The following is a 25,869-nucleotide window of genomic DNA, read 5'->3' on the forward strand; positions in this document are numbered from 1 at the left end:
CCTGTGGAATTGTAGCAAAGAAGTAATTGCTAAGTGATCCTCTCCTGAGATGGTGCTACCATGAGAAGTGACACCCAAGGGCCCATCTAGTTACATGTCTCTGATGGCCTTGAGCTGGACCCTGTCCACCCACCCAAAGCCTCCTTCTTATTGCCTCCAGGGTTGCTCTTGCCGGCTGCCCCCAATCTAGTCCTTAGAAGACTGGTGCTTCTTTAGGTCACTAATCCCACATCAGCCCTCTGGGAAATGGAAAAAAGCATTACCACAAACACTTGCAGCCATGTAGGAATGTGCTTTGGACTAGAGGACTGGTTACTTGATTGCAGGAGATTCTTGTGCCCCAGGTTACTGGCCATGATTTGCTGTGATAATTACACTGATGAGGCAGGCATTCCAGCTCCCCACCATTCTCCCTCTCCCCCCTACTGCCCACTCCCCTTCATGGCTCTACAAGATTTACCCTTTAAAAGAGCACATGACCCCATCACCCCTACATTAAGCCTGCAACAGTTCCTTGGAGTCTCAGGAACCAAATTCACTCTTTTTTTTTTTTTTTTTTTTTTGCATTGCAAAGCCCTCTACAACCCAGGGTCTATTTATCACGCCAGTCCTAATTCCTTCTGCTCTGGTCACACTTGTTCACTGGCTGACCTGCATACAGCATGGGCTCATGTGGGTGCCCAAAGTAAAACTCTCCATTTCCACCCATTAGATTCCACTAGAGTGTAATCAGGCCAAGCTCCATCTCAATCACAAAGTGATTTCCTCATTATGCCAAATCCAAGTGACCTTTTTCTTCAGATTTCCCAAAGAAGTCACCATCTCTCTTACCACATAGCTCTCAGGGTGGATCTGCTTGCCCTAGACAGTACGTTAGGGATGTGGCTGCCCTTTGTGTATTCCTCTTGGCATACCGACATTGTATAAATAGCTGGTGAATGATCAGAGCAGTGATGTCCCACTGTCCCTGCACAAGCTGACACTGTGGAAGTGGTGTTTACACTGTGTTCAGAGGAGAGGGAAGAAGGTCCAGGAATGTAAGGGCAGGACCCTCAGTGGCTTTTAAAGCCAGGCAAAAGTTCTTTCAAAAGAGACCACACAGGGGTAGGTTGTGGCTTAGAGGCAGAGTGCCTGCTGAGCACGTTATGAGGCACTGGGTTCAATTCTCAGCACCACATAAAATACATAAATAAACAAGGTATTAAAAAAAACAAAGAGGGGCTGGGGTTGTGGCTCGGTGGTAGAGTGCTTGCCTAGCATGTGTGAGGTACTGGGTTTGATTCACAGCACCACATACAAATAAATAAAATAAAGGTCCATCAACAACTAAAAAATATTAAAAAAAAGAGAAAAAATATGATCAAAACAAAAGAAAAACAGAAGTCTGAGGACAGGAAGGACACGAGGTGCTGGTCAGTCAGGGCCAGGGCCAGAGGTTAGGAAGAAGGAAGGTACTCACATGAGAAGTAAAAAAGCCAGGCACAGAGAGAGAGGCTTAGAGAGTGGCCACTAGCTTGGGCACAAAAAAAGGGTTTTCGTGGAGGTGAGAAGGTTGTGGCAACAAAAGTGTTTTTAGCCTTGAAATCTAATTGAGGAGAGGAGAGGCAGCAAAGGACAAGCTGTATTCTAAGACAAGAGATAAAAAATGTGATCTGTTTCACTTGTTTTGGGCTAGAACCTCGATCAGCTTCTCAGACATAGGGAGCTTTTGAAACTTAAAATGCTTTTCACATGAACCTCTGATGGGAAATAAAAAAGGGGGATAAAAAAGTACTTTTATGAGGCTATAGGGATTTTATCTGAGAAACTCTCTTAGTCTACTTCTTTTTGAAAAGCAAATGCCAATCCCAGTTTGAAAATCTTCAGTTTTCTATAAAGCACAGACTTTGGGCTGGAAGGACACTCAAAAAGTTATATGACTCTAATCCTAGTGGTTTAGGAGGCTAAGGCAGGAGGACTGAGGTTCAACCAGCCTCAGTAACTTAGGGAGACCCTATCTCAAAATCAAAAATAGAAAAAAGGGCCAGGAATGTGGCTCAGTGGTTAAGCACCACTGGGTTCATTCCCTGGTTAAAAAAAAAAAAAAAAGTTATGTGGTCTCTCTTCTGGCCTTGAGGCAGAATGGCAGGATGCAAGTTGTCTGGGAGACAGGAGTCTTCTAGGCTGTACCTTCTAGAGGAGGAGGAGGAAGAGGAGGAGGAGGAGGGAGGTGAGGACTCTGGTTTGTTCAGGGCCTCTGGCTTTCCAGCCACCCATTCAATGGTGACAATAAGGCCTAGTGAGCCAGTGTGGATTCCATATAGGTAATTTAAGTAGGCTTCCCTGGGGGAAGTACACCAGGTTCCTCATTCATATACAAGAATATTGTGCCAACAGAAACTGCTCAGACTGAACCTTCCCTTCCCCAGGATCAAGAGCCCTTTACCTTCAAACAAACAGCTGCTGGTATTTTTCTGTTGTTACAGATTCTTTCACTCTTAAAAAAGTGACCAAGTCCCACCACAGAACATCTGAATAAGGGTCTTTCCAGTTCCCACAAATGGCACATTCTCAAATAAGCAAAGCAGGTAAGAGCACAGATGTAGCCAAAATCAGAAGACCTAGATTTCTTTGGTGTATTTTTTTTAAAAACTAATTTGTTTTAATGGAAAATTTAAAGAATACATAAAACCAGATAATGTGAAGGTCCCAAGTACTTACCATTCATAATTAATAACAATCAACTCGAGGCAAATTCTAGCTTATCTGTACTGTCTCCTCCCTATAATCTTTTCTTTTGGGTGGATTTTATTTTAAGATAGGGTCTTGTTAAGTGGCCCAGGCTGGCCTTAAACTCAGCAATCTTCCTGCTTCGGCCTCTGAAGTCTCTGGGATTTCAGGCATGCCATTGTGACAGACTCACTGTTTTATTTGATAAACATTTCAGCTGCATCTCCAAAAGATAAGGACTCTTGAAGCATACCAAAACCACATCTAAAAATACACAAATAACAATGTGAAGCCCCAGATCTATCTATTTCAAGGCTAAAACCTCTTACCTGCCACCTCGTGACTTTGAGCAGATAAGGGATATAAAGCCCCTAAAACACAATTAAAATTCAATTAGTAGGTTTCTGGACTTCAGCCCGATTTTAATTAAAAAAATTTTTTTGGTAGTTGTAGATGGACAAAATGTCTTTATTTTATTTATTTTTATGTGGTGCTGAGGATCGAACCCAGTGCCTCACGCATGCTAGGCAAGCGCTCTACCACTGAGCTACAGCCCCAGCCCTTCAGCCTGTTTTAACTAGATTACAAATTCCCAGGCCAGACAATCCTGACTATATTTATTCTGAGGCGTTGTCTGCTAGCTAAATTTTGGTGTACTCATCAGCCCTGATCTCAGCGGATTGGATTCTGTTTCTCATCATTGCTCTGAGTTTCCAAGGTTACTCTGAGTCCATCTTCTTAGAGGACATTAGCATGCAATGCAGACACTGCGCACACAAGTGTAAGGCAGTTTCAAAAAGACGGCAAGGACTGGCGCCTTGGCCTATAGCATGGGAGGTAATGGGCAAAAGGGTAGCAGGGTTTTCAGGGCTTGGGGTCGGAGTAGGGTCAATCCTGCTTAGAATTGAGTAGTGGCTACAAACATGCACCTGTGTTTCAAACTGTGGGCTATAGGAGGGCCTTGTGACACCAGGGCTAGAGAGATAATAGAGCCTTCCTTTTTTCCTGTTTTCTTGTCTCAAAGTCAGTGATGACACTAAGGAGGAAAAGGTCAACTCCCATTTCTTGGCTACCATATTGCAATTGGGAAAGAAACTTGAATTCAATGGTAAATACAAGAAGTTTCACCCAAGGACAGCTTTGGTCCAGGCTTTGCTCTCATCCTGCTTAAAGCTCTGAACATTCCCTTTGCTATTGCTTCCCTCCCTGCATTCCTTTGCCTTGACAGAGACACCCACGGGGACATGGGTGTTTTCATGCTTGTGATATTGCCATAGCAACAATTTCTCTTCTACCTGCAAGGCTGGAAACCCTGCAGTGCTCTGTGCTTCGAATGCAAAGAAGGGACACAATCACCCTGCACTTCAATACACATGCACAAGATGCCTGATCTGCGCATGAGCAAACACACACACACACACACACACACACAGTCCTTTCTCAAGGACATCACAATGAGATCACCAAGACAAATTAAGACATTGACACCTGGTAACACAGGATTAGTGTAAAGAAAAAAGGAATTAAATCATTCTTTATATAAAGCTATTTGCAGATATCAATTCTTGAGAGATTTTTAATGTGAGATTTAAAAAACTGAATCAAAATCTACTTTAACAAATAATAATGGGACTAAACAAATGTTGTGTGCCTTCTAGAAAGAGCCACTAAAGCACATGATCCCCATAGAATTTGCAAACAAGGTGAGGCTTCGATGAGTCTGATAAGCAATGCTAACTGGCAGCCACAAAAACCATGAAAGAGGGTCACAGAGTTTGTTTTCATAAAATGAAAACCTGTTAAAAACCCACAGTCATTCTCTGTTTGTACCATAGACAGTGTGTTTTAGTGGGGACCAAAAAGAACAAAAAAAGAAACAAGCAGATATGTTCCTTCCACTTAAAGGACAGTGAGAAGTGAGCGCCCCAATCTTGGGACTGCCTGTTGCTGGGGTGGATGGGGTGGCCAGGACTCTGGGTAAAGGTCAGTAAGTAAAAAAACTATGACTAATGCGTCATGGAGAAACCCACACATTTTTATCTTTATTTTGTTACTAATTCTGAGTTCTCCAGCAAAACGTGCTGCTGACTTTGCTTCTAGGACCTCTGTATACTCTCACCTCTGAATATCATCCCTGAGATTCCAATCCTTTTAGGTAGGGGTGAGAAATCAATGAGGAACCCAAGAGGAGGGGGCACAGCAGAGCTGTGAAAAGCATGTGAACTTAGGTGACAGCAGCACAAAGCAACCCATGGGCAGCTTTTTCTAGGATGCAGCTCTCCCCAAGGCAACATGGGGCTTTTCTATGAACCTGAATGTGGGCTAACTAGGAGCTGTCATTTTTCACAGGATATATAGTTAATAAAAATAAATAAATAAAAAAACCCAAAAACAAAAACCAAAAGACAAACAAGCAAACAAACCAAAAAACAGCTTCAAAAACCTATCTTCCCTTTGCTTTGTGACATTGGGAAACTAGTAAGAAATGAGTTTTCAGTACATGATTTGAAAAACTAAGGTTAAGTGATGAGTCACCTTTTGGTCCCCTGATGGGATTTTATATCTGCTCACTTTAGGGGAATTCCATATGGTGGGAGCAGTTTCTAGGAATTCTTTCATCACCTGTGCCTGCATACTTGCACAGGCTGTCGGCATCAGTCACTACCTTCCTCAGACAGGAAGTTAAAGCATAAGCACATTTAATGTTAAAGCCCCTCATCCTAACCACTGTGCTGTCCCTGTGTCTGTAGCTGCAGACAGGTGACACCATGTACTTCACTGATGTTCTGAGCTTCATAGAACCTACCATAGATTTGGACACAGAGCAGCACATCAATAAATACTTCTTACTAGCAGTCTTTAAAACAACTCTCAAAACAGATAATTTACTAAGAAAGCTCGACAGAAAGACCAGTCCCAAACAATGTTGACAATGGAGGAACACAATGCCTCTTCATCACAATGGAACAGAAGGTTCAGTGGTCTGTCTCCCAAGAAGGTGATAACACTTTAACCATCTCAGAAAGTTTCACAGGAATGAAAAAGAAACATCTGGATATTCTCTAGGGGACAAGACAGAGTAATGCCCAGTTCCTGGGGATCAGGAGAGTCAACAAACACCCCAGAGCAGTTGTTGCCAGGTCCCTGGGCTCTTCAAAACCTCCACTAACTGCTGTGACTGTCTAGACAGTCAGGTCAATCTGCAATCTACCAAGTGCTGCAAAGTCAGCAGCTGGCTTATGAATTTTCCAAGGGAGAAATCTGAGGGGCTGCATGCAGCACCTTTGCAGAGAGAGTAGGGACAGTGACACCATTCACACCCACTGATCAGCCTGAGCCTCCCTGATAGCAGGCCAAGAGGGGCAGGTAGTGCTTTTACCACTCAGGATTTCATATCAAGGGATAAAGTTGATGAAATATAAAAACAACTATTTCTGACGGGCCAACGTAAAACAAAAATTTTGGGTAGTTACTCTATTTCCCTTTTAAATAGTCATTGCAAACAGCAAGAAATATGGTTATTTATCCAACTTCTACTGGGAAGGCAGGATAGGAAGAGGGGTAAGTGGTATTTGCATTTTGTTGCTTTTTTCTTTTTTGAAACATCACCTGCTAAGGTGACCATGTTCTCAAACCTGTGTTTAAGGATGAAGATGTTATGTAAGGGGAAATGGATGTGCTCATGTGTAATCACCAACCAAAACTGTTTCAGGATCAAGAAGTCCATAAGGCACAGATGCACAGTGTTATTTACTACAGGGACTTTACAAAACTGGAAACTTAATGAAAACAGAATGAAATTCTGACAACTCCTTGCCATGGATGCTGGCTCTGCTCTGTTGTCTGATAGGAAGATGGCTCAAGGGATGGTGCCTGGGATGCACTCTGGGGTGATCTGGGGGCAAGGAGGCTTCCACTTGAGTTCTCAGCTCTACCACCTATATCACCTATCAAGCATAAGTATCTATTTTTATGGTATCTGAAGGAAAGAGTGTGAGTTGAGGGCTCTGTTAGGCACCCTCCATAATGGAGCTGCAGTGGTTATCATCACGAGTCCTAAATTGAAGCTTTCTAGTGGGTCTCTTTGGGAACCAAAGGAAGGGTCTCACCTTTTGAGGATTAGGGCAGGCCATATTCCATGATAAAGAATTCCCACCCCACTCTCCTCCTCTGCTGACTTACATCATGCAGCATGGAATTCCACTCTAGTAAATGAGCCCTCATTCAGGATTAACACTCTTTTGTCACCCAGATGTTTAGTTCTTCTTCTTGTCCATGTTACTTCCTGAATAAAAGTCCTCTCTGAGAGTAGGAACAAGAGGACCAATCTTCATTTATCTCTAATGTGAAGGCCTGGCTTAGCACAGGAATTGGCTGACTGATTGGGCCCCCATTACGGTGAGGCTAATAACTGCCAACTGTCCACCATCACAGGTGGAGCTGCCCTGGCACTGACAGCTGGTCCAGACTCATTTACATTCTCTTCACACAGCCACTCAGCTACTGCAGGCGGCTGCAGATGCTTGTTTTTTTAGCAACAAATTGGCTCGTTACAGATGTGAATTTTGGTTATATTTTGATAAAGTTAATAATGTTGAATGTTAGAGAAAACAAGATGGAACCTGGAAAGGATAGAAAAAGATGAGCAGGGAGGAGAGTTAAGTAGGTGGGAAAGGACAAATAAAAACACAAGTGACCTTGGGAAAAGATGGGTGACTACACTCAATTTCCATGAAAAGATTCCAAACCAGATGTTCCTGAGTTACCTTGATTAAACTCTCATATCTGATAGTCTTTCTTCCTTAGTTCTAGCTTCCTAAGCCTCTAACTCATGGCTCTGGCTAACTTCCCAGAAAGTTCTACTTACTGCTGAGTTTATAGAGCAAAGTTATTGCTCTAGGAAGGTAGAAAGAGATTCAATAGGAAAATGTCTGACTCGAAGAATAAATATTCCAGAAGCATCACTTTCAAATCTCCTCCTCAAAATTTCTCAAATCTACCATTCTTCTTCCCATACCAAATATATCCAATCTATTCCTAAATGCAGCATGCTAAAAACAAACTGATGAATGCTTCATCTGAGAACACTCAAGGGAGCAGAGGGCTTGGAATGCATGTCACCATATCAATAAAACACTACCTCTGTCCATTTCATCAGATATGCAGTGTCTGATTCTTTAGGGATTCTGGCATGCAGTTCTCCTCCAGAAAATGTATTAATATAAACACCTCATCTGGGAGTGACAAGTTCCTGGAAATCCAACTGGAGTTTAGATTACTGGCAAGACACTATAATGAGAAAGCAGATGCCCTCCATCTTACATGGGCCAAAATTAGCTAGTAGTTCAATTCTTAAACATGCAGAATCCTTAAGGATTAATGGTTCATTTAGCCATCTTGCTGAAAAGAGGAATGTTATACATGTAATCTATACAAATGAAAGGGAAAAAGCAGACACCCTAACAACACTACCATCTTTGATGTTAAATTCTGAAAGCATGTAGTGGTTTGCTTTAACACTAAGCCCAAAAGAATTCTGTCAATTCTGCTTGCAAGACAGTTGTGCTGACATATGTACTTTTGAAACATTCAATAGGGGAGAGACCCCTTTTCTCATGGAGCATCAGTGCCACCTAGTGGCATCTCACTCCACAGCTCACAAAGGAGGAGGGTGTGGCTTGGTTACTTCTCTGCACTCTGGTTTCTATTTTCCGTACAGACATTACAGCAACAGCAGACAGGGAGCCTAGAAAGTAAATGCTATTCACAGGTCTAAGTCAAGTTCTTAAATACAAAGTCCTATAATCTATAATGCCTTGTGATGCAGTCTTTTCACTGCAAACACTGCTAAAATAGGCATAAGACGACTTTTCACTGCAAACACTGCTAAAATAGGCATAAGATGATTTTTTTTTTTAAATGTATTTCCAATCATATATTCTTTTTTTTTTTTTTTAAGAATTTTAATATTTATTTTCTTAGTTTTTGGCGGACACAACATCTTTGTTTGTATGTGGTGCTGAGGATCGAACCCGGGCCGCACGCATGCCAGGCGAGCGCGCTACCGCTTGAGCCACATCCCCAGCCCCATAAGATGATGTTAATAGCCAGTGGCGCACACTTGTAATCCCAGCAACTCAGGAGCCTGAGGCAGGAGGATTACAAATTCAAGGCCAGCCTCAGTAATTTAGTGACTCTGTCTCAAGATAAAAAGGACGGGGGATGCCGCTCAGTGGTAAAGCATTCCTGGATTCATCCCCAGTAATGGGGAGTGGGGGAGTCTGGAATTAAAAAAATGAAGGACACACTGAGTGAGCTCAGGCACCACAAACCAACATTCCTGAGGCAGCAATCACCTTTTTGGGCTATTTTTTAAAAACATTTCTCCTCCTTTGCTATAATTAGCTTTATTTTTTTTATCATTAATACTAAAGATAAAAGTGACAACAGTAAAATTTTGGAGAATCTAAAAAAAAAAAAAAAACCAAAACAGTCTTATTATTATTATTATTATTATTATTAAAAAAAAAATTTTGTTCCCTTCTGGGCTCTTGTAATCTGCTTATTTCCTTCTTTCACTGCTTCTGCCTCCAAACTTCTAGCTCTCCCTCCAGCCTAGGTTTTGCTCCAGACTCTGGTTGTCTAATCACATAGCAAACATTCATTAAGCACCTAGTTTGTGCCAGGGATTGGTGGGGACAGGGACACAAACTGGAGACATCCACCCTGAAATCTCAAATATGTCCAAAACAAAACTAAATTTTCTTTCCCCCTGAAATCCTTTTGATTCTATTTGCAGATTTGTGAATAGCACCATCATCTGTGTGGTGGTCCAAAGCAGGAGTTAGTCACTTGGACCTTATCCCACCCCTCATTCAGCCTGTCACCACCTAACCTGTGTCTGCGATTCCACCAAGTCTGCTCCATTTCTTAAACCTCAGAGCCAGTTCTGGTCCTCAGGATCTGTATCTTTTGGGGTGTGCTAAGTTATGCTGCTGGGATAAACTCAAACCTCCAAAGCACTAAACAGAAACGTTTCTTGCTCATGTTGCACATCCATCTTGGCAAAAAATTATGATTAAAAAACACACCACATACCTTACCCTATAAACAAACTTTTAAGAGTAAAGTACTGCCAACCAGAAACAAAATGCTGTACAGAAGATGTCTAGAGCTTTTTCATCTTGTCTAAATGAAGCTATCAAATGCACAGCAACTCTCCATTTCCCTTCCTTCCAGCCACTGGAAGCCGTTATTCTGATCTGTTTTAGATACTGTACACGAATGGAACTATGCAATATTTGCCCTTTTGTGACTGGCTAATTTCACTCAGCATAATATATTCAAGACTCGCCTGTATTGTACTATGACAGAATTTCCTTTTGTAAGACTGAATAATATCCTATCATGCATATATGCCACATTTTTAACCATTCATCTGTCAATGGACATTTGTTTGTCATATGTCAATTACAAATGATGTCGCAATGAACAGAACAGATCCTCTGATCTCAAAGGATTTTAATGGCTCTCCATGGGTGATGTTCGTACTTTTGTTGCACAGAAGTCTTTTAGTTTGCTGTAGTCTCACTGGGGAGGGGAAGAGTTGATTCCCCTATTTTTGCTTCCACTTCTTTGTTTTTGGTGTCATAACTAAGAAATCAGTGCCAAGTCCAACATGGTAGTTTTTCCTTTTTTTTTTTTCCATTTAGTCCATTTTTAGTTGATTTTGTGAATGGTAAACAATAAGGTCCAATTTCATTCTTTTTCAAGTGGATATCCCATTTTCCCAGCACCATTTATTGATGAGATTATCTTTCCACATTGTATATAAGGGCACTCTTGTCAAAGATTAGCTGACCATAAATGTGTGGATTGATTTTTTGGGTTTTCTATTATGCTTCATTGATCCATATATGTCTGTCTTCACGCAAGTACTATACTATTTCAATCACTGAACCTTTGTACAAAGGAAGTGCGAAGTGTCCACCTTTTACATATACTCACAGTTTTTTGTTTTTGTTTTTGGTGGTGCCGGGGATTGAACCCAGGGCCTGTACATGCTAGGCAAACATTACCAACTGAGCTATATCCCTAGCCCTCCCCACACTGTTATTAATCACAAGTTACATCTTCTTGTATTATGTATCTATTAATACTATTTTATGTATTTTAAACTCTATACCAGATAGTGATTTATGCATAACTATACATACTGCAGAATTCTGTATGTCTATAGACGTTCCTCAACTTAAGATGGGATTATAGCCTGATATCTTCTTTTTGTTCCTTGTCCTGGGTAATTTCAAATGACCTGTCGTCAACTCTGTTGATTCTTTCTTTTGCTTAATCAAATCTGCTACTGAATTGTTCTAGTGGGTTCTTCAATTGGGTTCTTATTCTTCAGCTTCCAAGTCTGGTTCTCTTTGATATTTTCTGTCTCTTTGTTGATATTCTCATTTTGTTTACACAAGACTTTCTTAAGCTTGCTGACCACCTTTATGATGTTACATTGAAAAATATTTTTGGTCAGGTAATTCATATATATCAGTTTCTAAAATTTTATTTTGCTTGTTTGGCTGGGCCATGCTTCTCTCTTTTTGTAGGTCAGCCTTATTACTTTTGTGTTTGGATCTGCACATTTGGAAAAACAGCCACTTCACCCACTTCACCCAGTCTTTATAAACTTAACTTTAGATAAGGAAAAACCTTCACCCATGTACCTTGATTGATTCTGGAGGCCTCTCAAACCTTTTCTGTGGATGCACTGTCTTGAATTAGTACATGTAAATGGGCAATTAATGAGGTTTTAGGTTTGTTTCCCCAACCTCCCCCTAAACTCCATCTAAGAATATATAAACTCCTGCTTTGTCTCATGTTTGGTCTGAGGTACTGTAGAATCCCTGGAGTTCTTTTAAGTCATCCAGCTCCCAGGCATCTACAATATGTTGAGTCCTGATAGCACTTGAGTTTGGTAAGACAGAAACCAGTCTCTTAAGCATTCCCTGGAAAAGCTAGAACTCTGGGCATATGATCCACTCTTCCCTTTTCTTTTATCCATCACCCAAGAAGAGAAATCTCCATGGTATATTGGGCACTGTCTACTAGTCCTCTGGAGCAGCACAAGCTGCTCAGTCCCATTAGCACTGACTTGTTTGAGACAAGAAAAATGTCCTGGGCAGACTCCTGAAAAGATAGAATGCTGAACTTATGCTTCAACTCTTCCCCTCCCCAGGGAGAAGCATGTGTAAGGAATTTCCTACTGTTCATTCTGTACTGAGCTGGGGGAGTGCAATGCTGAGAGTGTGTGAGTGAGTGAGTGGGTGACAGTGTGTGTGCCTGTGCTACTTCCACATCTGTTCTCAATAGCTTTTTATGAAAGCAACCTGCTCACCTGTGCACACACTGTCCAAAAAAAATACCAAACAAACAAAAAAAACCTAAATGCCCACCTCCCGGGCATGTATATTCCTTCTACTGAGAGAAAGAATATTTGGTGTTCTTTTCTGAGTTCTTAAGAGCTGTTTGAAAGCTCCCACTAACATCTCAAGTTGATATTCTAAACACACTCACTGGATGCTGTTTCAGATTCATGTGTGCCTTTAGGCTGTTTCTAAATATCTTTGGAGAATAGTGGCCTCCTCCTCTTTGGTCTTCAAAATTGCATATTAGTACTTTCACTGGCCTATTTTACTTGAAATAACACTAGGGAACATAGCTCCCAGCTCCTAGCTCCTTCTAAGCAATTTATGAAGACCCCGGAGAAGGTAGCAGTAATGTACATTTCTTACCTGAACTCCTCAACAGCCAAACAAATCTTCCTGATATTTTAGTGCTGCCTCCAATCTCAGAATGATGCTCAAGGTCCTGCATGGCTTTGCTCCCACGCAGCTCATGAGCCTCCTTTATATTCCTGATATCAACCAATGTCCCAAGCTGTCACTGCTTCGTGGGGCCTAAAATATTCCTCCACTTTCACTCCTCCTCTTACCCATTCCTTCCTTTGGCTATGTTTCCCCTGTTCATGAATTGCCTTTTGTAGCATCCAGTGCCTGACACACTAGACTCACACAAGGGCATAGTTACCATGCTTTCTTAGTTCCAAGATGCCAGAGACTATTGGGACAATTATTATAAAACAGACTGGGGTGGAAAAAAATTATCAAATAATCACATCACTTGTAAGAACACAAACAAATTTTGTACAGAAATACTCATGTTGAAAACAAAAGGAATAAAATGCCGAATGTTTTCTCTGATATAAGGAGGCTGACTCATAGTGGGGTAGGGAGGGGGAACATGGGACAAACAGATGAATTCTAAATAGGGAAGAGGGGAGGGAGGAGAAGGGAGAAGGCAGGGGATTAGCAAAGAAGGCGGAATGTGATGGACATCATTAACCAAAGTACATGTATAAAGACATGAATTGGGTGTTAACCTACTTTATATACAAATAGAGATATGAAAAATTGTGGTATATATGTGTAGTAAGAATTGTAATGCAAAAAAAAATATAAAGACATAAATTGCATGAACATACTTTATACAAAGATATGAAAAATTGTGCTCTATATGTGTAATAAGAATTGTAATACATTCCACTGTCGTGTATTTAAAAAAAAAAAAAAGGAATAAAATTTTCTTTATTCTCCAATTTCTACTTCAATTTCTTCATTCTCTCCAGGATACTACAATGTTCAACTCTAATCACATGGTTTTAGAAAAATGGTTAAATTTTTCTAATCTGTCTATGTGAATGGCCAATATTCATGAAAACTTTTAACTGGCTTATAAATAGTTCATAAATTTTAAGACATTCTTAGTTCAAAAAGTAGGAGCTGAGTTAGAGAAGAAAGATTTGTAGAAATAAGGTGATTAGATAGCTCTGGTCTCACATGATAATAGTTAATTTGAATGAGGAAAACAAGTTAAAACCTACCAGACATGACAGAGACATTACCATGATGACTAGATTTTTCAAAGAAGTGTCTCTAGGACATGGAAAATGGCAGGAGGTATGTGTGTGTTTGGATGGCAAGAGAGTAGGGGTGGGGAGCTGAGCAGAAGCAGAGAAAAGGGCAAGCAAGAAAAATAATGACCCAGTAGAAGAAAAAAAAAAAATCCAGATCTTCATAGTTTATATCACAGTATCTGATGACATACAACTTGGATCCAGAGCTAACTGTAACTGGAATTCCACAAGTGGACCCTTCTCTATAACCATACCAACAATCATTCACAAAGTACGTATCAATCTTCATTTGCTTTTATGAAAAGGAGAGCACTCAAATCCTTCTCATGTACTGGCATACAGATATAAAGCACATAATATACTTGTGTAGGAAAAAATGTTTCCCTACCTTTCGGCAGCGAGGATTAGGACAGCTGAACCTCTTCACATCACTGTCCAACAATGCAGGAAAGCTACAGGAGGGGCACCTGGAATCAAAAGTAGAACTACTCAGAATATTAACACCTGATTAGGTTTCATGGGACTATTCCCTTAAAATGGAGTTTTGAGCTGGACAGTTTATTGTTTTTTAACTCTTCAGTTTTCGGTAAAATGTGGATTGAACCTCTCTTGATTATGAAAGGTGTAGAGCCATTACAAAGAACAGCTTTCTAGGTCCCAACTCATTGTCAGCCACTCAATAAACATATTCCAACTTTTATAAGAATCCTTGCATGTGTCACTTTTTCTCCAACCCAGGTCGTGATGACTATACTTACAGGCCAGAAGATTATGAGGAAGAGTAAGGATAGTAGATAAAAAATTGTTCTATAGATTTTTTTCCATTAATAAAATTGATTGACTATCTTATGTCTCTATAAGAAAAGCCAGGAAACCTGGAAGATATAGCTTTGTTACATAATTTCCTCCACCTGATGCTCAGGGCAGCCTTCATATTTGGGAAAGAGCTGACTAAAAACTCACCTGACAAGCTCATCAGCATAGGCTGCAGCAACTTCCTCTTCAGCTTTTCGCTCATAATATTTATACAGGATGGTCTGGGGAAGCACTTTCTCTAGTTCACTGGTTGGGAATGAACATGTGCAGCTGCCTTCCATGCAGCTGAGCTCTGACTAGAAAGTAGGCAAAGAAAAAAGAAAAGTCAAGCAAGTCGTCAGTAAAAAAAACCTCAGAGGTTAAATGAATCTTTCAACAGAAGGCAAACAATAGTTAAGTGAAAGAATGAAGTGGCAGAATGAAGATCTCTCTGCCTCCTGTCTCTATGAGAAATCACACTCCAATAAGGACAAAATGAAACAAAAACACAAAGTCCATCTAGCAGTGTAAATCACAATCCAAGAAGATGGAAGGTGGAGGGTATATGGCTTAGTGGGTGGAAGGAGGAAGTTCTCAGATAAGTATCTGAAAGGGAGATGCTGGTCAGAAGCATGCTGATTCCCTCTATAAATCCTAAAAAGCAGGAGATGCCCCAGGAAGATAGAAGGGTGGGGAAAGGGTAGAAAAAATCAAGAAGTGGGGGAATTGTTTTGGCCTTCAGTTCCAACTCCCTTTAGATGGAACCAGGAGACTCCCAGAGAAAGGCATTGCTAAGGTGTGGCCTAAACTCAGGATTTGTGAAGCCTGCACACTGAACAGGGAATTCTCCAGCTCCTGCCTCCCACTCAGCTCTAGGATGTTGGAATGTGGTCTCACACCTGCTGGACAGGATCCACACCCAAATCTGGTAGAGAGACCTAAGAGTGTCATTTAAGGTTCGCAACACAAAATGCTAACAGGCTATCCAGGCACCTACAGTCAAATTCACCAGCCTATAATCCTCACTACTCAAACAGCTTCCAAACAACTCTTTAATATGAAAGAAAAGCTTAGCCATCCGAGGAACATTTTCAACAGGAAAGACAGACACAACAAATCAGACATATGAGAAAAGGCACCTTAAAATATAGTTGCCGGGTGTTGAGTGTACACCTATAATTTGAGTGACTTGGGAACAAGGCAGGAGGATCACAAGTTTGAGGACAATCTTAGCAAATTAGTGAGGCACTAAGCAATTTAGTGAGACCCTGTCTCAAAATAAAAAATAAAAAAGTGATGGGGATATAGCTCAGCGGTAAGGTGCCCCTGGGTTAAATCCCCAGCAATAAATAAACAATTTAAAAAATACAGCTAAGATCTAGGAAGCATTTATGATGTGTCAGAATTTTTTTTTTTTTGTGGTGCTGGGGAATCGAACCCAGGAAAATACACTCTTTAAACACATGATCTCATTTAATGTTCACAGCAATTCTCAAGATTATGCAGGCAATTATAAGTGGGAGGCCCAAGGGCCAATGCTTTCTGCTAGACTCTAAAAAATCATGCTTTTTGAAAAACAAAATCTTTTTTATTTTCAAATAACGTTAGACTTTTAAGAAGTTGCAAAAATAGTACAAAGTTCCTGAATCCTCTTTAATCACTTTTCCTGAAGTTAAAGTTGTATACAAAACACATCACACTTAAAATCAGAAGCTAACAGTGGTACAATCCTCTTAACTAAGCAAGTCTTTACTTCTACTTCATTAGGTTTTCCAATATTGTCTTTTTTGGTCTAGGATCCCTCATAACCTCTAGTTGCCATGTGTTCTTTGCCTCTTCCAACCTGTGTTAGTGTGATAGCTACACATTCTGGTTTTTATCCATGGTTCCCTTGGCCCTTTTTATTTCCTAAATGACAAGAACTATAAGGTAGTTTGACCAGAATTATAAGGTAGTTGGCCTTTTGTCCTTAGTTCCTAAAGCAGCTCTGAAATAATTTCAGAGCAATAAAGGTGAAAGACAGTCTTCTGTTACAATGTTGGAGCACTTCTGCCCTCAGAAAGCAGTCTCTCAGCCAGGTGCTATAATCCCAGCAGCTTGGAAGGCTGAGGCAGGGGGATCTCAAGTTCAAAGCCAATCCCAGCAACTTAGCAAGGTCCTAAACAATTCAGTGAGACCGTCTCTAAATAAATACAAAAAAAGGGCTCGGGATGAGACTCAGTGGTTAAGTGCCCCTGAGTTCAATCCCTGGTGCCAAAAACAAGACACCAAAAAACAAACAAACAAAAACCCTCAAAAAACAGTCTATCTCTTGTCTGATCTCTTACCCTCTGTTCACCTATTTTCCCTCACCTCCACAGCAAGTTAGAGAAATCAGAACTTCTCTTCCTCAAGGCTAGTCATAGATTTAAAAATATACTCTTAATCCTTCCAGACCTTTCTTTGTAAAAGTTGACTGCAAAGAAATGCTCTGACGTACTTTTTTCTGTTAGCAGATCGTAAGACCCCTATTTCAGATTGTAAGTCCTGTCCCTTATCTGGAATGAAGGCACACTGCATACACACCAAGAAGAATCTGCACTGCCAGGGTTTGTTGGGTCTCACCACTCAGTCTATTAGCAATAGAGCATGCTTTTTCTTCCCATCACATTTCTACAAGATTGTCTACGCTTCATTTGCTTCTATGCAATGAAGTAATGAAGTCGTCATAAAAACTCAAAGAACAGGATTTGGAGGGCTTCTGGACAGCTGGGCACATGGAAACTGATAGGCAGGTGAACAAGAACTCAACTATATTCTGGGAAGGTGGTACATTCAAATTCCATGTAGACAGAAGCTCCTGTGATTGGGACATTGTCTATGTATCCCTCTATCTGGCTGTTTACTGGTATCCCTTACAATTATCCTTTATAATACATTGGTCAATGTAAGTTAGAGCTTCCCTGAGATCAACAAGCTGGCTCAAGTGAATTAATTGAGCCTGAGGTATTGATCATGGGAACTCCAATTTGCAGTCAGTTGGTCAGAAGTGCTGGAGGCCTGAACTTTCAACTGGTGTTTGATATTGAGTACCGAGCATCTTAACCTGTGGGACTTGAAACTATCTCTAAGTAGACACAATTCAAATGACTTAAGAGGATATCCAGCTGGTGTCCACTAAACTGACTACTTGCTTGCCTGCTGGTGAGGAGAAATCCCCACTTATTTTGGGGTCACAAAAATGATCTGCAAATGTACAGTGGAAGACCTAAGGTTGAGTCTGTTTTCCCTCTATATCCTCAGAGACAGTGACTCAGTATTTGTTGGTCTTTCACGACCTTGGTTCTTTTGAAGAGTACTGGTCAGTAATCTTGTAGAGTGTTTCTCAATTTGAATTTGTCTCAAGAGTAAACTGATATTTGACACGTAAGGGCAATTTCTCAGTGTAGCTTTAGGAAATATGCTACATGCTGGTGTATCTTTTATCACTCATGATTAAAAAGGCCTCATTTTAAATGACTGTGTTAGTTTTTCTGTTGCTGCTGGAATAAGACACCATTAATATTAGTGGTATAAAAAATATAAAACTCCTTTCCAGATTGCCTTATGCTGGTGTTAAAAGAAACTAAACCCAGTCAGAGAAATATGATCTTGTATAAAATAGTTACTAGAATATATATATTTTAATCCAACTATAAAATCCTTTAAAACATGCATAAAACCCACTAACATTCTCTCCTGTGTTCAAATAGGTCATTCTCCCTCTGGTTCATCCCACTGACTGTGAACAGGAAGGTGGGGCAGGGCCTGGGGCATGAAAGAGTCCTATCATTCCCCGAAGACTGTTGTGCCTAGAACCAACATAATCACACAAATCAAATTATGCATATATTAACACACTGATAGAATTCTACTCACCCCAGCAAAACTCCTGGTCTATCAGCGTGGTTACCTGAGTGTGTGACTATTTCCTATGTATGGGTATTACACAGTTCTACATTTCTTACCTTTCCAGATCCAAAGACAGCCTCTTGGGCATATCTGATGAGACATTCTTTGCAGAACAAGTGAGCATCAGCACATTGTGTCAGCTCCTCGAATGGAAACTCCCCATAGCAGCAGCGGCACTCAATTAGCTGGCCATCCTATAGGCCACAGAGACACATGTGAATGCCCAACACCCCCACACACTCACACTAGAGTCTAGGGGAGGACTTGTTTCCTATCTTCTTAAGCCTTCCTACCCCAGCATACACTATGAGGTCAAAAGCAACCCCCAGGAGCCATGAAACAACAATGAGCTGTTTTCTGCCATCTAAACCCAGATTAGGATGCCATGGCTAGAGACAGTGAGCTTTCCAGCAACTCTGGAGACTGAGGCAGGAGGATTATAAGTTTGAGACCAACCTCAGCAACTCAGTGAGACCCTTTCTCAAAATAAAAAATACAAGCTAACTAAAGCACCAATCTCAAGTAACATACCAGGATCTAATTCTTCATTGCAAGAAAGGATCCAGCTACCAGCCCATTCTTAGCTCTGCTAGAAAAGGCCACTATGTAAGATGGAAGATATCACATAGAACATCCCTGGTCCAAGGCCTTCCCACCAACTCTAAGTGCTTTCTGAGGTCTACATTTTTCTTTACACTCTATGTACTGGATTCCTGATTATGTTCTATAATAAGAACATCTCCATCACTATCTTCCCTTCAATTCTGATTCAGGCTACACTATTAGTTCATGTACCTCAAAGTAATTGGGTAAACTGCAAACTTGGCAGATCAACAGAAGGTTATTCAGGACAAGTCTGCCTTCAAGACATTGAAGAAATGTTATTAAAAAAGAGAAAGTGCACAAGAACACCCAGAATAAATGAATTAGGTGAGATTTCAAAATACCTTCTGATATTGTTCTTCATTCATCTGCAGAGCAAGCAAAAAGTCTTCATGCTAAGGAACAACAACAAAAAAATTATATATGCAGATACAAATTTAGTAAAGATGATAAAAACATTTAATATTTACTTTCATAAGCATACATCTATTATTAATAGGTATCTCTTCAGTTACATAATTAAATAGTTTAAAATGTTACCTGAAAATAAATTCACATAGTGAATATTGGAAAAGATTGATACATAAAATACTTGTGAATAGCAAAGAACAGCATAAGCAAACAAAAAAACTAAACAAGTCAAAACCAAGTATGATATACTTTCTTGGTGATTTCACAAGGTACCAGGCACTCAGGCATGTTACTGGTAAGAGCATAAAATAGTACAACCATGATGGAAGGGAACTTGGCACAGATTCACAATGACACTTTTAGGGGTCTGGCCCAAAGATACCCTTGGGTAGAAATATGAAAAGATGCATACACAAGCTTATTTATCGTAATATTTTTAACACCAAAAACCTGGGGAAAAAAATCTGAACATCCAACAATAGGAAATTGTCTGAATAAACTCTGGTACTACAGATAATGGGGTACTAGGCAGTTTAAAAAAAAAAAAAAAAAAAGTAAATCTCTGTGGATTGCTGCGATGTGACTGCCAGGATATATGACTAAGTGAAAAAAGCAGGGGCAGAGGAGTGTGATTCCTTTTGGATAAGAAAGAGGGAGTTGGGGAATGTATCTCAGAGACTTGCCTAGCATGTGTGGGGCCCTTACGTCGATTCCCAGCACAGCAAAAGGAAAAAAAAAAAAGGCAAATAAAATACATATGTCAATACATACACATATTTGCTTTTACATAAAATAAGGAAATATGAGTAAGAAAGCTGGATGTGGTGGCACACCCACCTCAACTGGGGAAGTTGAGGCTGGAGAATTACAAGTTGAAGCCCAGCTCAGACAATATGCCAAGACCCTGTTTCAAAATCACCACTGTTAACAAAAACCTAACAAGAATGTCTAGATATGGGGGAGTGAGAGCACATGCGGGAAGAGTCAGGATAATTTTACAAAATTGAAGAACAAAATAAGACTAAAAAAAAAGACAATTCAATGAAAGCTGAAAATAAGCAGAAACAAACTTAACTGTTCACCAAGTTAATGGCATGATCACATTTGTTCTTGATCTTGCTAACACTGCCCAGGCTGGCCTGGAACTCCCGGGCACAAGCAACCCCCTGCCTCAGCTCCAATAGCTGGGACTACAGGTGTGTGCCACCGTGCCTGGTTCATTTTATATTATTAATGATACAATTTCATAAGAATTATGTTATTAAGAACCAAGATTTTTAGTAAAGAAGTAATACAAACAAAAAATTAAAGTTAAAAAAAAAAACCCTGTAAATCAAGTTTTAAATAGAAATCTCAGCATGAAATTCCTAGTAAATAAATTAAAATACTTCGGAGAAATTGTTGATTCCAGATCCAGCCAAGTCACAGAAAGCACAAGTTGAATCTAGAACACTTCACTGTGTTAGAAAGCAAGTTAAGTGTTAAGAGCCTACCATGGTCAGCACAGAGGGACTAAGCTGAAGGAGCTGCCCTTGGCCAGAGATGGAACAATCTAACAATCTAGACATCAAGAACAACAATGACTATAATTAACTAAGCTACATCCATCAATCTGCCAGTTCTTTCTAAAAATGCATTTCTAATGCGATCGTTGGTGATATTAACAATCACAGGAATTCTGTGATGAAAAGATGAAGAAAACAACTTTGAGAAAGTTCTAATGTCTGGGATCTAGAATTTTATCACTGGTCACAAATAATCATCACTTTTTTCATTTTTAAGAAAATTTCTGCTAAATACCCAATTTTGATTAATTATAATTTTTCCATCAATCATTTTTTTCAAGTAAAAATGATATTCTGCAAAGAAAACAAAAAAAACCAAAGGCTAATGCTATTACTTGTAAATCAATACAATGCCTCCTGTCAAGACAAGCATCCATCCCCGAGAGCAGCAGAGGCACTATATGTACACTTCTCATTTTCTCACACAGAATATTGAAATCTTCAGGAGTGAAAATTTGATAAAATAAATACCTTTTACTGCTTTATCAAAGACACTTTCAATTGAAACTAAAATTTTAGAAAATGTGAGTACAGGGTGATAAAGACAATAATTATTGGTACAGTTTTGTGCTACTGCCTTGATTCATGCTAAGATATCAGGGCTTTAGTTCTACTGATGAAAATTCAACATGGTAAAAGAAAGCAAATGACATCTGTGCATCATTGTAAGAGATGTGACTCCACAGATCCCTTAAAAAATCTTGGGGAACCCACGAATGTGGGACCACACGAGAGCCACTGATTCAGAAGATGTTCATTTTATTTTTTAAATATTTTTTTAGTTGTAGTTGGACACAATATCTTTGTTTTTTTTTTTTTTTTTTTATATATTTATTTATTTTTTTTTAGTTCTCGGCAAACACAACATCTTTATTGGTATGTGGTGCTGAGGATCGAACCCGGGCCGCACACATGCCAGGCGAACACGCTACCGCTTGAGCCACATCCCCAGCCCAATATCTTTGTTTTATTTATTTATTTTTATGTAGTGCTGAGGATTGAACCAAGAGCCTTGCACGTGCTAGGTAAGCGCTCTATTACTGAGCCACAATCCCAGCCCCCAGAAAATGTTTATTAAACAACCAATATACGTATATTCTGGTTGACTTGCACATTTGATGATATATTTACAAAAATTAAGGAGCTAAACTAAATAGATCCTATCGTTACTCTTTAAAGGCTGCCGTAGGTAAAATACACATGATACTAAACTCCAATTAAGGTTCTCTTAACTTTAATTTGATTTATGAAACTTGGGCCAGTATAATTACAAAAAACCTAGCTGTTTAAAAAAAAATGTTGTCATATAAATAATTACTCTAAACAAAGGGGAAATCCTGGGTTGAGGGGATAGCTCAGTGATAGAGCACTTGCCTAACCCTGGGTTTGTATCAAGCCCCAAGAGCAAGCAAACCAAACCCACATCCCAAGACCAGAGCACATCTTCCTACCTCTGCCATCTCTTTGATTTTCTGCTCATAGAACTCTTGCTCTTGTTGGACAGCTGGAAGGAGGGCACGCCGATCATAGGACCTACAATGTCGCCGCTTATTTTCCAGAAAGAACATCCTCTTTTCTATTTTTATGTCACCTAGAAGATATTTAAGAATGCATAATTATGTAGTCAATTGTCTGTAGGAATTCAGGCCAGCAACTTCCAGTCTTCTCTGGTTTAGTCCTCCACTGACCCTCTTGGCAGTACATTTCAAAACTGATCCTAGAACACATTCTAGCACTGAAGTCGATTGCATTCCTTTCTGTTCCTTGTCTACCATGAATCTTTCAGCCTCCCCACACTCCACTGTATGCTCCAATTGTAAAGCCTCTCCTACTCCATCAGTATTACACTGTATGCATATATAGTTTATTACCTATTCTACTAATTAGGGCATTGGTTTATAGTTTATTATGAATACAGCTGCTTGTAGATGTTGATGAATGTTGTTTGTAGTTCAGTTGGGTTTACATGGAGGTGTAGAGTTGCTGAATCACAGGATAGCTTCTCTTTACATTTCTGTTTTTCTCTTTGTTTGGGGGGGATTAGGCTTAGTTTTAAGGTTTAGAAAATTATTCAATTGAATGCCAATTGTTCTACATCTCTGGCAATACCTCATTATCATCAGTTTTTAATTTTAGCCATTCTAGTAGGTACAAATTCCCCTCCTCTCTCCCTTTTCTTTTTCTTCTGGTCCTAAGGATGAATCCAGGACCTTGCACATGTGCATGGTAGACAAGTGCTCTACCACTGAGCCAAACTCTCAGTTCTGAAATTTTTAATTTCCTTACACTTTCAATTTTGAAAACTCTTCACAGAAATAGCACTACATAGATTCACAATAAATAATATCTGGAACAAAAGATATAAAAATAACATATATCAGACATTTAACTAGTCTGTTCAAGTTTTCTTTGAAATTTGTAAAGGACAGAGTTGACCTGACCAACAAAGGGTAGACCATCTTACAAAGTAGACTTTCTTTTCTCCACCACTGAAAATCAGAAACAAATAATGGGGAGGAGGTATGTAAGAGAGATACCTAATTACAACTGTATATTAAGTAAGCCAAGTGAAAAACAACCTACATATTGTTCCCACTTTCTCAATCTCTCAGAGACTAGTGAGAATGTCATGTTAGAGGGCACTGCTGCACACTTTCAGAGGGACCTCAGGAATCATACTGTGGGGGATAAAAATCTAGACCCTGAGGAATTAGTCCAGAAATTCAAATACTTTCAAAATGATTTAACTTGTGGTATCTCCATTTAGTCATACTTGAAAATAAATTTTTTAAGTAAGTGTACATGTAACAGAAAAACAAATAGGTGAAAAAAAGAAAAGGAGAAAATAGTCTTTTTTTTTTTTTTTTTTAATTAGGGACTGAACCCAGAGATGCTTTGCCTCTGACTTACATCTGCAGCTCTTTTTATTTTTTTATTTGGAGACAGGGTCAAAGGCCTAAGTTGCTGAGGCTGGCTTCGAACTTGTGATCCTCCTGTGTCAGCCTCCCAAGTCACTGGGATTACAAGTGTGTACTACCATACCTGATGAAAATATTCCTATTTGTGACATAATCTATGGAAAAAGCTGTCGTAAACTCTTTTGTCGAACACAAACAACTCAGATGAAATGTTTTAAAATTAATCAGGCAACCTTTTGGGAGGGATCAGAACTAAAATAATGTCTCAGAAAGGGCTTTCAGCAGTTATTTCATCAATAAGAGTAACAGAATTTGAGAAGCATGTGGCTATTAGACCCACACTGAGGTGAGTAAGTGGACCACCTCTGCAGTGAGCAATCATTAGTCAAGGTGGCCACTATTGAAGAATACTAAACCTTCCAGACAGTTCTTTTTTTTTTTTTTCAAGCTTAGCAGTGTCCCCACTTGCCCACATGTGAATTCTTTAACCCTGCTCAAAATTTGTGTCATAATGTAACCTAAGCAGGAATAAGGAAGACAACACTGTAGCAACTTTCTATAAATTATGAAGTGATGTCTAAATAGTCCTTATGAGTCACTCCTTAGCCCAGCACGACACTCTGTAAGCAGCAGATAACACCACCTCCTTTAGTGACCACACCGAAAGGGAAGGCTTGGCACTGCAGCTTCACATGCTATCAGCTATAACATTCAGCTTGCCATTACCTTGTTCAAATTTGAAATCTATGTAAGAATATTGATTCATTTCTTTTCTTTTTTTCCTTTTCCCACTGGTTTCTGGTGAAAGCTCCTGCCACTTTTTAATGGCATCAGAAAAGGCCTAAAAATTGAGAAAGGGTAAGGTTACCACTGTAAATGGAAAACAAGAACAAGCAAAACACAGGCCATACCCAAATCTCACTTCACTCAGTGAGCTACCTCCCCTGCTCTGCTCAACAGTGGTAAGTAGGGGTGAAATAAATAAGTAGCATGTCATTATATTCATTTTCTTTTTTCATAAAATGCTAGAGGCAGAATAAAAATGCTTACTGAAAGATTAAGGGACAGCATTAAGAAAATATAAGTTGTTTCTGCATGAGTACAGGTTGAATCATGTGACACCCAGCTGCGAGCTGTACTTTGTTGGCTCTCTCAAGTGCTGTTTCTGTTTAGCACTCTCTTCTCATGCTCTTTTTTCTTTGCATCTACAACTTTCCTTTTGTACTGCATGCTGGAGTTCAAAATTCTTAAAACCATTCTTATCTCTTTTCTTCCATACCTTCAAATTTCTCCTCTTTTTGATTTCTTAAATCTTCCTAATCAACTCTTAATGAGTTCAAGTCTTTGCCATTTTAAAAAAAAGAAATTCCTTCCCCTTTTGATCTCATTTATCTTTCAGCTGGTGGCCCTTCTCTCTTCTGCCCCTTTATAGCCAAACTTCTCTGAAGAGCAGTCTAGACACTGTTTCACCATTTTCCCTCCTGTTGTGAGCATGCCCTTTCTAAACCCCTGCAACATGGCACCTAACCTGACTTTTCACCTGCTATCTGTGCTTACTAACAAGAAGCTAATGTCAAGTATGATGGCACATACCCGAAATCCCAGCTACTCCAAAGTCTGATACGGGAGTATCCAAGTTCGTGGTATCAAGTTGAATCTAGGCAACTTAGTGAAACTTGTCCTCAAAACTAAAAGGGGTTGAATGTAGCTCAGCAGTAGAGTACCCCAGGGTTCCATCCCCATACTTCAAACAAATCCATAAGGGGCTAAGTCTACCACCTACATTTGAGTCCTCTCCCTTTATCTGCTAACAGTATTTAATCATGTTAACTGTTCCACTCTCTTACTTCCTCCTTCCTCTTTGTCTGCTCCTTTTCTGGACTCCTCTCTTCATGTTATAGTCTTAGTTCTCTCTCTTTGCCCCTGGTTCTGGGGATTAAACGCAGGGGCTCTTTACAACTGAGCT

General features: G+C 39.8%; 1 protein-coding gene across 4 annotated transcripts in view; it reads right to left on the reverse strand.

Annotated features, from left to right (window-relative positions):
* Window positions 1-25,869, reverse strand: part of Rnf216 (ring finger protein 216) — a 137,631-nt gene that overhangs the window by 64,661 nt on the left and 47,101 nt on the right. For all 4 annotated transcript variants that reach the window (XR_007341314.1, XM_015502026.2, XM_015502025.2 and 1 more), the window contains 6 exons: window positions 24,630-24,744; window positions 22,437-22,576; window positions 19,354-19,404; window positions 18,463-18,600; window positions 14,645-14,793; window positions 14,070-14,148 (listed from right to left, as the gene is read on the reverse strand). Coding sequence is in view for 3 of the 4 variants with exons in the window: in XM_015502026.2 (XP_015357512.1) it covers window positions 14,070-14,148; window positions 14,645-14,793; window positions 18,463-18,600; window positions 19,354-19,404; window positions 22,437-22,576; window positions 24,630-24,744 (672 nt within the window). In the remaining variant the exon portion in view is untranslated. The remainder of the gene's footprint in view (window positions 1-14,069; window positions 14,149-14,644; window positions 14,794-18,462; window positions 18,601-19,353; window positions 19,405-22,436; window positions 22,577-24,629; window positions 24,745-25,869) is intronic.

Source organism: Marmota marmota, unplaced genomic scaffold (assembly GCF_001458135.2).
Source record: "Marmota marmota marmota unplaced genomic scaffold, marMar, whole genome shotgun sequence".
Taxonomy (NCBI): domain Eukaryota; kingdom Metazoa; phylum Chordata; class Mammalia; order Rodentia; family Sciuridae; genus Marmota; species Marmota marmota.